Raw genomic sequence first — 18,286 nt, 5'->3', positions numbered from 1 at the left:
TTTTGCACAGATGTCCAATGGAAAGGCGACTATATACTCTGAAATATAACTGATAATGGACTGAAACACATAAACCAGGGTTTTCTGCAGTGGCCCAGAGGTGCAACAGCCCAAAAAATTATCCACTCTAAGAAAAAAAAGAACAGCCCAAAAATTATGCACTATAAGAAAAAAAAAGACAACAGCCCAAAAAAATTATCCACTACAAGAAAAAAAAAAAAAGAGAACAGTGTAAAAAAAAGTTATCCACTATAAGAAAAAAAAAAGAGAACAGCCAAAAAAATTTTCCACTCTAAGAAAAAAGGGAGCAACCCAAAAAAATAATCTACTATAAGAAAAAAGAACAGTCCAAAAAACTATCCACTATAAGAAAAAAAGAGAGCAACCCCCCAAAATTATCCACTATCAGAAAAAAGAAAGAGAACCCAAAATAATTATTCACTTTAAGAAAAAAAAAAGAGAACAGCCCAAAAAAAATTATCCACTATAAGAAAAAATGAGAACCCCAAGAAATTATTTGCTCTAAGGAAAAAAAAAAAAAAAAAAAGAGAGAGAGAGAGAACAGCCCAAAAAATAATCCACTCTGAGGAAAAAAAAAAAAAAAAAAATCCACTTTTTCTGTTCTTTTTTTTTTCTTAGAGCAAATAATTTTTTTGGGCTCTCTTTTTTTCCTTATAGTGGATAACTTTTTTGGGCTGTTCTCTTTTTTTCTTATAGTGAATAATTTTTTGGGTTCTCTTTCTTTTTTCTTATGGTTGATAATTTTTTTGGGCTGTTCTCTTTTTTTTCTTACAGTGGATAATTTTTTGGGCTGTTCTCTTTTTTTCTTATAGCGGATAAATTTTTGGGCTGTTCTCTTTTTTTCTTATAGCGGATAAATTTTTGGGCTGTTCTTTTTTTCTTATAGCAGATACATTTTTGGGCTGTTCTCTTTTTTTCTTATAGCGGATAAATTTTTGGGCTGTTCTCTTTTTTTCTTATAGCGGATAAATTTTTGGGCTGTTTTTTTTTTTCTTATAGCGGATAAATTTTTGGGCTGTTTTTTTTTTCTTATAGCAGATAAATTTTTGGGCTGTTTTTTTTTTTCTTATAGCAGACAATCTTTTGGGCTGTTCTCTCTTTTTTTTTTTCTTATAGCGGACAATTTTTGGGGCTGTTGTCTTTTTTTTTTCTTGTAGTTGATAATTTTTTGGACTATTGCACCTCTGGGCCACCGTAGTTTTCCAAATACCACATTTCTGAAGTGTATGTAAATGCATCAGATCTGATTCTATAATTATCTGAATCCTCCCAGTGATCAGATTTTTACGGTCATGTAAACGGGTTCACAGTAAATTGCTAAAACGTTGAATAGGAGTGTGCATGACCTTAAAGTATCCACCGACGGCCCCCACAGGAATATGAACGATGATGTGTAGGTCGGTGACAGTTATGGCGTATCCTCTGGCGGCTATCTCGGCAGGACTGAGCCTGTGTCCGTCGATGCCCACGAACACCTCCAACAGTCTGGGCTGGTTGGTGGAAATCAGCGGTTCAATGAACTTGGGCAGGAACCAGATGATTGTGTACGGAGTGAAGGAAATGCTACCTGGACACAAGTGACACACACATACATCAATTAAAGAGGATGCGTGAGAGATTTAAGGACCTTCAGTTGTTTTCATTACCTTGTTGTATTGGACAAGCAGCTGCGGCATCGATTTGAGTCATCTGCCATTTCTTCTCAAAGACCGTAGATGTTTTTAGCACGATCATATTCACTCCTTTTACCTGAGGGCACACGCATTACACAACAATTCCAATAAATGTTGGTGTTTACTTCCAGAAACCATCACAATTTAATGTTTTCCTGTCATAATTTTCATGCATAGTTAGGAAAAAGGATGTTTTAATTAAAACTAATGGCGGATGTTAATAAAACAAGTAGCATGCTAATGGGTTTTACTGTGCCAACTGGATTCAAGACAAGGTAATCAGTTTAAATGCAGCCTGATCACAGTGTTTGACCCAAATGCAGTGAGTTAGCGGCTGCAAGTGTAAGCAAGAAGTAAGTTAATCTAACGGACTAAGAAATGGACAGAGTTTATTTTGATGTATAATACTGACATGAAAGACAGTTTATTTTTGATACGTAATTATGTTTATGAAATGGACAGGTTTTTTTTAATATGTGTATTATAGCTATGAAAGGGACAATTTATTTTTAATGTGTAATGCTGTTATGAAATAGAGTTTGTTTTTGATGTGTAATACTGACATAAAATGGACAGTTTACTTTTGCCAAGTAATAATGTTATGAGATGAACAGAATTTCTTGATATGTGTATTATAGCAATGAAATAGACAGTTTATTTTTGATAAGTAATAATGTTATGAGATGGACAGGATTTATTTTTGATGTGTAATTGAGTTATGAAATGGACAGAATTTATTTTTGATGTGTAATTGAGTTATGAAATGGACAGAATTTTTTTTGATGTGTAATTCTGTTATGAAAAAGCATTTGTTTTGATGTATAATACGGACATGAAATGGACAATTTACTTTTGGTAAGTAAGAATGTTATGAAATGGACAGAGTTTCTTGATATGTGTATTATAGTTATGAAATGGGCAGAATTTATTTTTGATGTGTAATTCTGTTATGAAATAGGCACAATTTATTTTTGATGTGTAATGCTGTGATGAAATGGACAGATTTTATTTTTTATGTGTGATTCTGTTATGAGATGGACAGAGTTTATTTTTTTATGTGTAATTACCTCCGCCAGGGGGTATTGTGATTTCTTTGCTTTGTGTGCGTGTGTGTTTGTTTGTTAGCAAGATAACTCAAAAAGTTATGGATGGATTTTCATGAAATTTTCAGGAAATGTTGATACTGGCACAAGGAAGAAATGATTAAATTTTGGTGGTGATTGGGGGTGGGGGTGGGGGGCCCACTGATCAACCTTGGCGGAGGTCTGCGCTCTCCAAGTGCTTTTCTTGTTTTTTCTGTGTAATTCTGTTATGAAATGGACAGAGTTTAGTTTATATGTGTAATACTGACATAAAATGGACAGTTTACATTTGATAAGTAATTCTGTTATGAAATGGACAGTTTTTTTTAAATGTGTATTATATCTATGAAATGGACAGAGTTTATTTTTGATGTGTAATTACCTCCGCCAAGGAGGTTATGTTTTTGCCAGGGTTTGTTTGTTTGTCTGTCCGTTAGTGTGCAACATAACTCAAAAAGTTATGGACAGATTTGGATGAAATTTTCAGGGTTTGTTGGAAATGGGATAAGGAAGAAATGATTAAATTTTGGTGGTGATCGGGGGTGGGGGGCCACTGATCAGCCTTGGTGGAGGTCTGCGCTCTCCGAGTGCTTCTAGTTCTGTTATGAAATGGACAGAGTTGACTTTTGATATGTGTGTTATTGCTTTGAAATGGACAGTTATTTTTTTTACATACATGTATAACATTTTTGTGTTTTGTGCAGGGCTGGTCAGAATCTATTTTGATTTGTATAAGATTTTGAGGAGCTGACATGGGAATTTATGGTCAGTAAAAGGATGGGGTAAGGGGGCGGGAGTATACAAGTTGAACTTCATCCTGTTCCTTTTCAACTATGTTTTCTTTTGTTTTTCCTTGTTGTATTGATTTTAAATGCTAATATTCAAAATGAATAAACTTTATTCAACAGGGACTTGCCCGGGTAGTGAACTCAGACCGTGGCTGTTTGAGAAGGACTTACTTGCTGGATGTACGTTTCTGGTGCAGTCTTAGAGCTTCTCAGAGTCAGCCTTGTAGGAGTGTTTGCGATTTCATAACCTGCCCTCTGAGCTTCAGTCACTTCCATTATCCTCTCCTCAGGGGTGAAAAACACAACTTTTGTGATCTTGAATCCTTTGTCTATGGGTCGTTTCTGTGACACAAACATTGAAACACAGTTAAATGCAAAAAAAAAAAAAAAAAAAAAAAAAAAGGACAGTTTACAGAAAAATAAAACATCCCAAAATGTCAAATGGATTCCTCTAACCTCTGCAGCTCGTCGAGGATCACCAAACTTTGCATTAACCTTTGACAGGGGCTGTTTCGGGAGGATATAATCATCTGGAGCTGCCCTCTTCACAGACACCTAGAAATGAGGTCACTCTGTAAGAGCTGATCCATCTTTCCCTCTCTCTTCTGCAGTGACATTAAATGCACCAGCCTCGATGCTTATATGACACATAAGTCACTTGTCAAATAGACTGGAACATGACCCCTAAAAGTCCTGCTGCGTTCACTTGCCTCCATATAGTTGCGGTCACAGATAATTTCCCTTGCAGCCCAGTCGGTGTAGTAGCAGGTTTCAGCCACCTGGTACAGCTCGTCCTCAACCATCTGGTTCCCATACAGCCGAAGATTTAACACTGTTTTGAACACTTTATCCTCCTGCAAACAAAAGGAAATTAAACTGGGAATGATCACCACATTATAGAGCTGCTCCTCAGAACTATACTCTTAAAAAAATACTATAAAATAAAAACAGGATCTCCTTAAAACAAGTGGTTCCAGGCACAACAAACCCCGCCCCTCGCATGAATTGTAGCTTATTTTGGCATCGATCCAGCTGATGTCATCATGTCTATGCATGTGCTGATGTCAGCATATCAACTGCCTCTATATATATGTGCCAAGTCTGAAGTAAATTGAAACAAAATTGATGTTTTTATAGACAGACAAATATACCCATCAGCTGTCAATATACAGTCATAATATATTTGTTGTTGCCACTTTTTATTTTTTCAGTTTACATGAGCGCAAAAATTTCCTGTGTGATTTAGTTAATGGCCACAGCATTGTTAAAAATGAATATATTTAGTTGAAAAAAAAAAAAAAAAAAAAACCCAAACATAAAATAAAGGCTTCATACGTCAATTTACATCTACAACATTTTGTTACTGTCATTTACATGGATGTATAATTTGGAATCTGAAGTGATAGTAACATATCATACACAATGTACATTATAGAAATTAACATGTTAACACTTTAAACATTTTATTGAAAATTTTTTGCACAATGAATGGTGCCAGGCACAACAAACCCCGCCCCTTACATGTATTGTAGCTTATTTTGGCATCGATCCAGCTGATGTCATCATGTCTATGCATGTGCTGATGTCAGCTCATCAACTGCCTCTATATATGTGCCAAGTTTGAAATAAATTGAAATAAAATTGGTATTTTTTATAGACATTTGAAATTTCACCCATTATAAGCAAATGGGAGAAATAAAGATTTCAAAAATTCATTAAAAATTTCAACTTTAACCTACTTTTTCCAAAATGTATTCAGATCTATTCTTGGTCACAGGAAATCTATAAACCCAATTTGCTACCAATTTGCTGCTACAGACATTTGAAATTTTGCCCATTATAAGTAAATGGGGAGAAAAAAAGATTTAAAAAAATTTGTAAAAAAAATTTTAACTTTGACCTACTGTTCTCAAAATGTAATCACATATATTCTGGGTCACTGGCAATCTACAAACCCAATTTGGTATGAATTCAACCAATAGTTTTGCTGCTGCAGACATTTGAAATTTTTTCCCATTATAAGTAAATGGGATAAAAAAAAAATTTAAAAATTCATTAAAAATTTGAACTTTGACCTACTGTTCCCAAAATGTAATGGGATCTATTTTGCTCATGGGCAAACCTAATTTGGTATGAATTGAACCAATAGTTTTGCTGCTCATGTTAACAATAAAGAAACAGGCAAACTGAACAAAAACAATACCCCTTGCCTCCCCTTTGGGGGGCGGGGTAAGGACAGAGTGCATCTCCAGGGGATGCCCTTAATAAAACTTAAATACATCCTGGATTGTTACCACATTTAGAGCAAAGCAGTTTTGGAGGGAGGCGTAAACTATGGCGTCTCCCAGCGGGTCGATCTTCATGCTGAAGCCACAGTAAGACGCTAAACGTGGTGTTACCAGGATGACAGAGTTATCTAAGGAGGAAACATAAGTTAAGAAAAAGTTATAGGATTTTTTTTTTTTTTTTAAACCTATAAAGACCCAAACATCCACTAACAAACAAAACCATCTACTGATCTAAAATTTTTAATATCTGCTGATCCATTCATCCTGTCAATACATGTAAATAATTGGTGTAAAGTACAGTTTGTCATCTTTTCATGGTCATCAGATATGACCCATTTGGATGTTCAGAGGCTCTGTAGTTACCGTGGAAACACCGTCATCTTCTACAGCATTGATTCACCAGTAAAACCCATGGAGTTGGATCAATGACGGCAAATGGAGATGCTTGTTTTATGTTCAGTTAATAAAATATTAGCTGAAAAAGTCACTTTTTTTCAATTTTTGATACAAAGTTTTGATATAATAACCTTTGAATTTACTGAGTTTTCATGAACATCCAAATTAAACATAGGAAAATATATAATTTACAGTGAAAAATGCAAAACGCAGAGGATAATATTATAATAAAATGGTGATAAATCACTTAAAGGTTAAATAAATAGAGAAAAATCCATTTGAGAACTACCAGAAAAGTAACACGGGGTCTTTATGGGTTAAATAACAGATCAGACATTAACTTACTAATCACACCGGAGACTTCAAGGATTTTCCCTTTGAGGGGTCCAATGTCAACACGCATGATATTACCCAGGCATTTTGAATGGATATCTGGATATTTATGAGAATAAGCACGTTAAAATGCATGATAGTATATGATAAATGCATTAAAAACAATAGGAAAGTAAAAACTAAGTACTTATAGATGGTGTCTTTTGAGCCTCTGTGATTACTGCAGCTACGAGGAGCATAAAACACCTGCAAAACAGACATTATTTTCATTGGAGCAGGAACTAAAATCTGATATGTAAACAAAACCAGCAGATAAATGTAAAACTACATACCCCAGTCTAAATCCGTGACCCATTTCACAAGAAAGCAGTGAATTTAGAGTCCTTGTTTTTGCTGCTTTTGATGAAGTTTATGTTTGGAAATACAGGCCTGTGTGTCTTTTTGGTGGGTGGAGTGGAGGTAGAGGAGGCTGCTGCTCCACAAATACAGCCACACACAGGTGGATCCGATTACAGCCTGATGGAGGTAATTGTGTGGAGGAGCCTTGTAATCTGGCCTGAAGTGAGTCTGTGCATGTATACAAACAGGTTGATTTCACTGCTCACTTAAGTTGAATTAAGTTGGAGTTATTGCACAGTTTTCTCTATATGGACAGGATGCAAAAATAAATGACATTAGGGAATATACGTTAACATAATTACTATATCTAGATGGAATGAATGAATTACAGTCCACTTAATTGAAAATAATTGCATTACTTTCATCAAAATATTCAATATCCATAGGGTAGAAATTAAATAAATGTGAAAGTAAACAAATTCAGGCCTTCTGAGTGATAAATATGAAGTCAAAGGGGATGTCAGTGAAATATATCATTAGTGTAAAAACATGTGTCTGTAACCGCTGCAATTCATCAAATCCTATGGGTTTTACTGGTGAATCAATGATGCAGAAGGTGATGATGTTTCTATATTCACTACAGAGGCTCTGAACGTCAAAGAAGACTAATCTGATGTGGCTGAAACGCTGAGAAACTGTGGTTTACTTGAATGATTTAAATGCATAAATAGGAAAACAGGATTAGTGGTTTGTATTAGACATTTTAGATCAGTAGATGATTTTTAAATACTGTACTGTCGTTTTTTATACACTACACCATTTGTGCAGTTTTGTAAAAGAATACCTTCTTTTGTTATATTTATTTTATTTAATGTTATTTATTCATTTCTAATGTATATTTTTTTCCAACATTCTTTTTATTGAAGTCAAGGTAAACCAAAATGGCAGTCATACAAGAAAAAAACAATACTTTTAGATTTTCTACAAAACAAAAAACACAATGCATCCCCATCTAAGATAAATAAATAAAGAAGCAAACAAAGGAGAAAAAAAACATATAGAGGCAATAATATTAGTATATCTATCTATCTATCTATCTATCTATCTATCTATCTATCTTCTATCTAATCTTATCTATCTATCGTTCTATCTATCGTTCTATCTATCTATCTATCTATCTATCTATCTATCTATCTATCTATCTATCTATCTATCTATCTATCTATCTATCTATCTATCTGTTCTATCTATCGTTCTACTATCGTTCTATCTATCGTTCTATCTATCATCTAATAGATCGTTCTATCGATCGTTCTATCTATCATTCTATCTATCGTTCTATCTATCGTCTATCGTTCTATCGTTCTATCTATCATTCTATCGTTCTGTCTATCTATCTATCTATCTATCTATCTATATATCTATCTATCTATCTATCTATCTATCTATCTATCTATCTCTATCTATCGTTCTATCGTTTATCTATCTATCTGATCATTTCTGTATACATATATATATATATATATATATATATAAATGTATATGGGTTTTTGTATACACTTTCCCTTTTTTTTTTCTGGTAAAATTATTTTCCTTAGCTATTTATTTGTTTTTGTTCTGAGTGTGTGTGTGTGTGTGTGTGGGGGGGGGGGGGGGGGGTGCATTTAGGTGTGGCAGTTGATGTCTATTCTACATTTTTCTACCTCATGCTGTGCATCACTCTGTCTGTCTGAAATGTTCAAAATATTCTATATACAAACTTAAAAAAAAATAAAGAATGCCTTCTTTTTTTAAACTTTTATTCTATATATCCAAACATATATTTATACTATAGTAAATGAGAGCTACGAATAAGTACATTTCTTTGCTTGTGTGCACAAACTTGTCCAGTAAAGCTGGTTGTGATTCTAGTCACTGGCTGTTATTTAGAGGAAAAAATTTTATTTGTATACAGTTGCGAAAAAAAATTATTAGACCATCAAAAGTCATCAAAAACTACGGTTATGCAATCAAGTACTAACTCCTGTGAGTATCATGTGACTAAAACAGACAGAAAAGAAAACATGGAATGCCTAAAAGCACTGTTTTTGTCAGTACAATGCCATAGATATTGATGTAAGAACTGAAGTGATTTTGGTTATTATCAAGAAAACATGGAAAATGGATAGATATCAGCTCTGAAATTAAACTACTATGAGCTATTTTTGTTGTTATCATTATATTTGTCCAAACAAATGTACCTTTAGTTGTACCAGGCATTAAAATGAACAAGAAATTGAAGAAAACAAGGGTGGTCTAATATTTTTTTCCACGACTGTATATTTTTTGAGGATTTCAATATCATACATGCAACAGTCATGAACGGTTCTGACAGCAATGAATTAAGATCTATAGATGAACAGTAAGGAAAGACGATATTAAAGAAAGACAAACAACCAGCTTTAAATACTCACAACAAACCAAAGTTATTATTGTTAACACAAACTAATGAAATGACGAAAACTAGAATTGTAAAAACATTTTCGTTAACTGAAATAAATAAAAACTATAATTAAAAGAAAAAAAAAACGATAACTAATTGAAACTGTATTGTGTATTTACAAAACTAACTAAAATGTAAAAAAAATTATGGATAAAATAACATGGAATGCATAAAAGCACTGTTTTTGTCAGTACAATGCCATAGATATTGATGTAAGAAACTGAAGTGATTTGGTATTATCAAGAAAACATGGAAAATGGATAGATATCAGCTCTGAAATTCAACTACTATGAAATATTTTTGTTGTTATCATTATATTTGTCCAAACAAATGTACCTTTAGTTGTACCAGGCATTAAAATGAACAAGAAATTGAAGAAAACAAGGGGTGGTCCTGCAACACACACTGAATGAAGTCCTCACTCTCTGCACATGCAGGAACACACCACACACTGCAGACTATTACAGGAGCAGTGGGTTGTCATGTCAGGTACCTGGGGAGCAAATAGGGGGTCAAGTGCCTGGGTCAAGGGCACATCAGCCAATGAATCTGGGGAATTGAACCCAGGGGCCATGATATTCTGCAATTTTAAAGTGTTTGTGAACTGACACTAGATATTTGAGGAATAAAAAGAGTTTTGTTATTCTACATCAGTACATCTGAGGGTAATTATTATGATTATTTTCAGAGCTTTTACTTATAGATACTGAATTTACTTTAATACGTTTGCTTTTTAAGAGCTGCACAGGTCTTGTTCCTGATGTGCAATAACTCTTTAACCCCTGACGTGTCTAAATGAATGATTTATTTTAAATATTCATAAAAATTCAAACATTTTCTCGATAATTAATGTTTCCAAACAGGCTGATAAAATAGACCCTATTCTTTCCGGAGACATCTGAGCATGCTCAGTGCAACCCCCATCACCCGTGTAATGGGGGTAAAACACAGAGCAGTGAGTGAGACCGACACACTATAAAAAATAGATGGTTTGTGCTTTTTTTTTTTTTTAAACACCGTTTTCCTTGTGATTTTTTGTTTTTACTGTTGTTTGCAGTGTTGTCATGAGTTTATTTCTGTCTTACTTTCTTTTTTTTTTTTTTTACTATGTTTTGACCAAGTTTTGATCATGTAACTGCTTTTTGGAGTTCAACCAGGTGCCAAAAAGCAGCTGGACTGATTTAAAAAAAAGAAGAAAAAAAAAAGAGCCCCAAATAAAAAACTGTTAGGACAAAATTCAAATTCTTGTAGTTTTTCGGTGTGTTCCAGTTCACAGTTCATGTTCAACATCCTAAATCTCTTATTGATGTACATTCTGAGTGCCTTATTTTGCAAAAACCCTGTCAAACTTCAATCCTCCTCTTCGTCTTTTTCTGTTATTCCATCTGTTTTGACCCTAAAACACACTATAAAACCAAACCACTGAAGAAAAGGAACACAAGCACATACTCACATCAGCTTTTATGACACTATGACACCATTCACAGCAGCACATTTACCTGGAATAATGTCTCAGGGGTTAAAGAACAATTGACACAGTGTGTAGCATTATATGAAAAATAAACAGTTTTAACATAATTTGTGTTTCTTTTGCTGAATTCATCCATATACCACCCTGCAATAACATCTTACCCCCTTCTCCAACCCCATGTGAAGTTTTCTATATCTGCCCCTGTATGAGGTAAGATGTTAAATGACACAAACACAGACTCAGGAACTGCATTTCGGAAACACCTCATCACATTTGACAGATGGAGCAAAATAAAGTGATGGAACATCCATCATGTCAGACAGAGTGCACAGATAAAACATCTGAGAGGTGATTTTTTATTTATGAGCTTGTTACGCTTTAAACATATTTCACAGGATGGACTCCTGCGATAAAGATTGCATAGCTTTTGCTGCCAAATACAGTGTTGCTGACTGGTTTGGCAGGGTGCCCGCCAGCAGTGCTTTTTCTCAGAGGATTGAAATGTCAGTGAGTGATTTTTACCTTCTTACTTCTTTCCAGTACAGGAGGAGGTTGCAGTATAACAGAGCTGCACGTTTTCATTTCATTTCATTTTATTTATTTATCTAGACAGGGACAATGCACAATATACATTAACCTTAAAAAGAAGAGATGTAGTGTTCCAAGTTGTAGCGTTAATGCTAATTTCCACCTGTAGTCCCTGGCAGGCTGATGTTATCAATAAAAAACCAGACATGAAAAATGCTTAGTATGTGGATGGCGTTTATATTATGGTTAAAGAAAGAGTGCAACATAATTGTCTATGACCTTCCTGGTTACTATTCTGTTTATATCTGTAAATGATATTCTCTTTCATCTATATATGTGTATTTGTCTTTATTAGTTGGTTTTCGTATTCTGAGATCCAGACTGGGTTGGTATGTGGGTCGCCACTGGTTCTGGGGGGTGGGGTTTATACTTTGTGAGTCACAGAATCTTGTATTATAAAATGTGAATTTCTTTCTTTCTTTTTCTTGTGTATTGTACTTCTGAGATGCACAATGAAAACAAATAAAAAATTTATTTAAAAAAAAAAAAAGCAATTATGAGAACCTTGGTCACAATATTTGTAGTTGTCATTATTTATGGGTTATTGTGTTGTTCTTTTTACTATAGATCACATTGGTCTGTATGTTGAACCTGAACCAAAAGGATTTGGACAACCCGGACTGTTCAGGTTCTTTTTTGCACTTTCATCCCACGGGCCAGAATTGAACCTTTGGCAGGCCAGATTTGGCCCCCGGGCCGCATGTTTGACACCTGTGGTGCAAATCAATTGTTATTTGTTAGAAAAAAAAAAGTTTTGTTTTGTTTTGTTTTGTTTTTTTCTGTTTTTTTTGTTTGTTTGTTTGTTTGTTTGTTTGTTTGCATATTATCTCCATGAAAAGAGTAATAATTAGTATTAGAATATGTTAAAACATGAGAATACGTCAGGTTTTATATCATTGTTTTAATATCAATTTCTGATATTGGGTTTTAAACACGTTTCTTTACTTCAAAAATTATTGGACATTTTGTAACTCCATGAAAAAAAAAAAAGAAAACTTGATCACATTGTTTTTTTGTTTTGTTTTTTTCATGCCTATGGAGAAATAAAAACACTCAAGAAAAAAATCTTAACAAAGGTTTTCATAATTAATGCATGAAAGGGTTAAGTTCAATACTTTCAACATTAAAGTTGAACCTACTTAAACTCAAATCATTTAAGTGCAATCACTTGCCTCAGATTTTTGGAGTAAACTCTACTTATCCAGGCTTACAGTGTATAACAGAGTGCCCACTGGACATAATGTCTGGTCGGTGATATTACAGTAATGATGTGCGGAGCCTGCTTCTCTCTCCCCCCTCCCTCCCCATCTCTCGCCCCTCCCTGTTCCCTGTAAAAGGGAACAAACCCGCCGAGTCCACCTCTCGCCTCCACTCCAGTTCTTCTTGTCCCGTGGAAGGCGCGTCCGTGGATCCGCAGCTGCGCTCCGTCCGCCGAACCTGCAGCGATCCACGCATGTGAGGAGTCAAACTACACGGACAAAAGTTATTTTAATGGAAACAAAGGCTCCAAGATCAGGTAGGGTTTTTATTTATTATTATTATTTTTATTTAGATTCATTTTAAAAGTAACGGACTTGATTTGAAGGAAAAATATTGTGTCGCGTCTGCCTTTACGCAGTGAGTGTGCGTAAATGCACGTGCGCGTTTTGTGTGTTTACAGAAGGATACAGATAATTTACGCATACTGGAAAACAATCCTTGGCTTTCATAATTGCCCTGAATGATAATGGTGTGTGGGTCCAGTTTCAACTTGTTGCCTCTCATTTCCTCTGAGTTAGTCAGTCTGCACTGTAATTTGATTCTCTTAAAGATAATCCTGTACTTGAACCCTCCAAGAAGTGACACTACCTCACGCCTCTTCACCCACTCCAGCATTTAAGCCATTTCCTGTGTGTGCCATATTGATTTTTTTTTTTTTTTTTCCCTTCAGAGGACTAATGCGATCCACAAACAGTGCAGTCAAATATGTCCTGATACACATCCATCCATGTAACAGTACCACTTAGCCCAGGGGTGTCAAACATGCGGCCCGGGGGCCAAATGTGGCCCGCCAAAGGGTCCAGTTCGGCCCCTGGGATGTTTTTGCCAAGTGCAAAAATTCCACAGTCTTAAATTGAATTACGCAAAAAAAAAAAAAAAAAAAAAAAATAGCATGAATTAAGGAAAAAATATTGAATTAAGCAAAAAAAAAAAAAAAAAAAACCTTCAATTAAGTAAAAAAAAAAAAATCCTCAATTAAGCAAAAAAATATACTCAAATTTAGCAAAAAATCTTGAATTAAGCAAAAAATATATATATATATATTCAATTAAGTAAAAAAATGTTGAATTAGGCCAAAAAATTCTAGAATTAACAACTTAATTTTTTGTCTTTGTTTTAGTGCAAAAAATAACATTAAATTTTGAAAATATTTACATTTACAACTATCCTGTAACACTAAAATGTGAATAACCTGAACAAATATGAACAACCTGAAATGTCTAAAGAAAATTAGCACAATTTTAACAGTTTTTCTGCTGTTCCTCAGTTGTTAGTGTCTTTGTAGATCTGATCCATAATGCACATGTAGAAATGATAAGTGGAGGAATAATATTGTTAAAATTGCACTAAATTTTCTTACATTTTTTTAACCCTCCGGTATCCGGAGGCCTTTTAGGCACACTTTGCATTTCGCTTTGCATTTCGTTTTAAAAAACTTCATATTATTTTTCATAATTTAAATACGGTGAGAATTCAAAAGTTGTTCATTTTTGCATGATCTTTAAAATTCTGGCCACCAACTAAAATGTGCACATTGTAAACAAAAGAAGATTACAAAACTAGCGTTTCCCAAGTGTGCCTAAAACGCACTATTTCTTCCATTTGATATGTATGATTAGGGCTGACCTTGATTTACAAAAATAAAATGAAATTGGAGCAGAAAAATCAATCAATATATAATATTTAATAGTTTAATTTATAGGTGTGCCTTTTACGCACACTTGGTGACAGATGGTAGTATTTTTGAACATTTGACCTAGCGCCAAAAATCATCATGCAAATTAACCCAATGTTGGAGTAATCATTGACATTATGCCAGGATGGAAAAATCAAATAATATGTGATTCACTTTTATGTAATATATTGAAAAATATATATATTTTTTTGTTTTTTGCATCCAAAAAAATTGTTTGTTTTACATTACAAACACGGCATTTTAAAGGGTTACAAAATGTGACAATTATTGAGTATTGGTATTTTATTTACGGCTCAAGTTAATGAAATAGGAAAAAAAAGTGTTAAAAGACTTAAAAACAACTGTATGAAATTTTTTTGGACATTATTCCACAAGTGTACGAAAAGGCACACTTGGTGCTTAGTAAGGGCCTTGCTGAACGGGGTACTGGAGGGTTAATTTAAATTTCAGTTTTTTCAGGTTTTTTTGGGGGGGGATATTTTGTAGAAGTAAGTATTTTCATAATTTAATGGGTTTTTTTACACTAAAACACAGACAAAAATTTGGAGTTGTCATTATTTATAGGTTATTATGTTATCATTTTTCTGGTCCGGCCCACTGCAGATCAAATTTAGCTGAATATGGAACTGAACTAAAATGAGTTTGACACCCCTGACTTAGCCTATTATTTACATTTGACATGTTTTGGAGCATTTTCATGTCAAAAAGCAAGAGTGTGTCAAACTCATTTTCTTCCGGGGGCCACATTCAGCCCAATTTAATCTGAAGTGGGACGGACCAGTACAATAATAGCATGAGAGCCAATAAATAATGACAACTGCAGATTGTTTTAGTGCAAAAAATGACATTCAATTATGCCAATATTTACATTTACAAACTATCCAAACAAAAAGGATGTGAATAACCTGAAAAGAATGAAATTTGTTACAAAATATATGTACAGTTTTATCAATATTATGCCTCGATTTATCATTTAAACATATGCATTTGTTAACGTAAACATTTTCATAATTTTATGTTTTTTGCACTAAATCAAAGGGAAAAAATTGGTGTCTTCATTATTTATAGGTTATTATGATATTATTGTTGAGTTAGATGCCCTAACTTGCACTTTGCAAATTCATCTCACGGGCCGGATAGGAACCTTTGGCGGGCCGGTTTTGGCCCCCGGGCCGCATGTTTGACACCTGTGTCATAAAGAAATGATGAAAAGCAGCTAATCTCTTTTCTTGATGCCACTAGAATCATGGGGTATGGGCAAATCCTCCACCGGCGTGGGACAGAGGAGGACCAGATCCACCTCACGTGGGAGGGGTACGGCATGAAGTGGACCCGGACTCCTCCTGCGTTTCCCCCACACACGTCTGGCTCGGTTACTGCACTGTCGAAGCGAGGCGGCCATCTGGAGCTGGTGTGACGACTACAGCCCGGCAGAGAAGGAGTACTACTTCGACAGGAACCGCGAGTTTTCCCTGTGCGTGCTCAACTTCTACCAGACCGGACGCATCCACATGATGGAGGAGCTGTGCGTCTTCTCCTTCAGCCAGGAGATCGAGTACTGGGGCATCCAGGAGCTCCACCTGAGCCCCTGCTGCAGCAACTGGTACCACGAGAGGAAGGAGTACATAGAGGACAGAGACTGGGACATCAGGAGCGAGGACGGACATCAGCCCAGCTTCGACTCGTCCTTTGAGGAGCTTTCCGCTCTGGATAAAGACCTGGCTAAGTTTAAAGGTGCCTGGTGTGCAGAACTGAGGAGCTACGTTTGGCTCAGACTCGAAGACCCGGGTCACTCTCGGGCCTCTAAGATCATCGCTGTGGCGTCCCTGAGTGTGGTGTTGACCTCGATTGTTGCCATGTGCGTCCACAGCATGCCCGAGTTTCAGCGCCTAGACGAGAACGACAAACCCATCGAGGACCCGGTCTTGGCCATCCTCGAGGAGATCTGCATCGCCTGCTTCTCTGCTGAGTTCATCATCAGGCTGATCGTTGCCCCTTCACGCAGGAAGTTCCTGGGAAACCCCTTAAATATCATCGACGTTGCTTCCATTTTGCCATTTTACGCCACATTAGCTCTGGAGACGGCAGATGAGGAGAGCGCAGAGGAGAACGAGGACTTAGAGAACGTGGGGAAAGTGGTGCAGGTCCTACGCCTCATGAGGGTCCTCCGAATCCTCAAACTCGCTCGCCATTCCATCGGGCTGCGAGCGTTGGGCGCCACCGTCCGCCACAGCTACCATGAGGTCGGTCTGCTCCTCCTCTTCCTCTCTGTGGGCATCTCCATATTTTCTGCTCTTATCTATTTTGCTGAGAAGGAAGAGGAAGAAACAGATTTGGGGACCATCCCCTCAGGATGGTGGTGGGCTACCATCACCATGACAACAGTCGGCTACGGTGACACCTGCCCCGTGACGTTGGCGGGAAAGATCGTCGCCACGTTGTGTATCGTCTGTGGCCTGTTAGTGGTGGCTCTGCCCATCACCATCATTTTCAACAAGTTTTCCAAATATTATCAAAGAAACAAAGCCATGGAGGGTCAGTGTATCACTAAACCTGAGAGACAAGACCCAGAACTCCCATATTACAACATCAGAGACCTGTTCACTGAGAGCGTGTACCCTTTTATAGGAGGTATTGCTTTCAGGGGTAGCGTGAGCAGCGGAGGCGACGAAACAGATGCCTCCAGTCTCCAGGACATAGAGGTATACGATAATGATACCTGTGAAAATGGGGTTGCAAAATGAGATTCTTGCTATTTTACAGAGTGTAACTCCCTTTATGACTGCAAGTCACTCGGTGCCTCTCAGGGCAGAACGCTCGATCACTGACCCTGTCTCCCTGCACTGTCTTCCTTCTGCAATCTGACAGAGAAATATCGTGGCCATGATTTTTTTTTTTTTTTCTTTTCTACCAGGGAATAGCTTGTGAAATATATGGCGTCGCTAAAACCGGGAATCCTAAAGGGAATTATCTGAACCCTGCTCTGAGGTTTGAAAGCCCATTTTCTGCTTGAGAAAACTGCAATGATGCATGTAGGAGGCCATAATGTTAATGTTTTTCAAAGTAATGTCCTGTATTGATTTGTCTGCTTGCTGAAAGTTCAGCCTGAGAGTTCAGCAAATGCAAAAGTCTAGGATGACAACAACACTATTTGATGTTTAAAAATGATATTATAGATCTGTAAGTTGACTGATATTACAGTCTGCATGAACAAAAATAAACACACAAAGGACTATTAATATTATAAATAGCTCTATAAAATGATGCCGTTATTTGATGCTGAAGAAGAGTTAAAAATACCTTTTGAGCACACTATTGAAAGCACTGATATGCCAGGATATTGTTACTCAACGTTTTTGGAGAGTTCTGTCGGCATGCTGGGTGAGTTTTGGCTCATGTGGAAATAAAACCTGACTCTGTGAATCAAAGAAACACGACTCTTATTTGTAAAATCACATAGAGTAAGAAGATAAGGTTCCTTTAACCTTTTTATTATTTAGTGCTAGAGCTGGGAGATATGACCAACACATTCAATCATGTTTTTTTGTTAGTTTTTTTCAGTACAATGGATTATTTATGATTTTAACCGTTGGCTTTCTGTCTACATCAGGGGTGTCAAACTCATTTTAGTTCAGGGGCCACATTAAGCCAAATTTGATCTGAAGTGGGTCTGACCTGTGAAATGATAACATAACAATATATAAATAATGTCAACTCCAAACTCTCCTCTCTGTTTTAGAGCGAAAAAAGTAAAATTATCTGATGAAAATGTTTCCATCTACCAATTATTCTTTAAAACATGGGTGTCAAACTCATGTTAGTTCAGGGGACAGATTCAGCCGAATTTGATCTGAAGTGGGTCTGACCAG

General features: G+C 36.0%; 2 protein-coding genes across 2 annotated transcripts in view; one reads left to right on the top strand and one right to left on the bottom strand.

Annotated features, from left to right (window-relative positions):
- The window catches only part of LOC115414863 (uncharacterized), a 32,152-nt gene extending 19,236 nt beyond the window's left edge, over window positions 1-12,916 (bottom strand). Inside the window, exons 1-8 of the mRNA XM_030128228.1 lie at window positions 12,808-12,916; window positions 6,594-6,680; window positions 5,859-5,980; window positions 4,275-4,418; window positions 4,021-4,119; window positions 3,736-3,906; window positions 1,668-1,770; window positions 1,368-1,588 (exon numbers count right to left, since the gene is read on the bottom strand). Coding sequence (XP_029984088.1) covers window positions 1,368-1,588; window positions 1,668-1,770; window positions 3,736-3,906; window positions 4,021-4,119; window positions 4,275-4,418; window positions 5,859-5,980; window positions 6,594-6,680; window positions 12,808-12,916 — 1,056 coding nt within the window. The remainder of the gene's footprint in view (window positions 1-1,367; window positions 1,589-1,667; window positions 1,771-3,735; window positions 3,907-4,020; window positions 4,120-4,274; window positions 4,419-5,858; window positions 5,981-6,593; window positions 6,681-12,807) is intronic.
- Window positions 12,858-17,946, top strand: LOC115414832 (potassium voltage-gated channel subfamily S member 3-like). Its single transcript, XM_030128180.1, is given in 3 exon segments — window positions 12,858-12,977; window positions 15,660-15,755; window positions 15,757-17,946. Coding segments are annotated over 2 exon segments (1,497 nt in total). The 5' UTR covers window positions 12,858-12,977; window positions 15,660-15,663; the 3' UTR covers window positions 17,162-17,946.
- Window positions 17,947-18,286: the final 340 nt, after the last annotated feature.

The sequence above is a fragment of the Sphaeramia orbicularis genome, chromosome 24, assembly GCF_902148855.1.
Source record: "Sphaeramia orbicularis chromosome 24, fSphaOr1.1, whole genome shotgun sequence".
NCBI classification, from domain to species: Eukaryota; Metazoa; Chordata; class Actinopteri; order Kurtiformes; family Apogonidae; genus Sphaeramia; species Sphaeramia orbicularis.
Note: the sequence above shows the minus strand (reverse complement) of the source record. Positions and strands in the feature narration are given on the sequence as shown.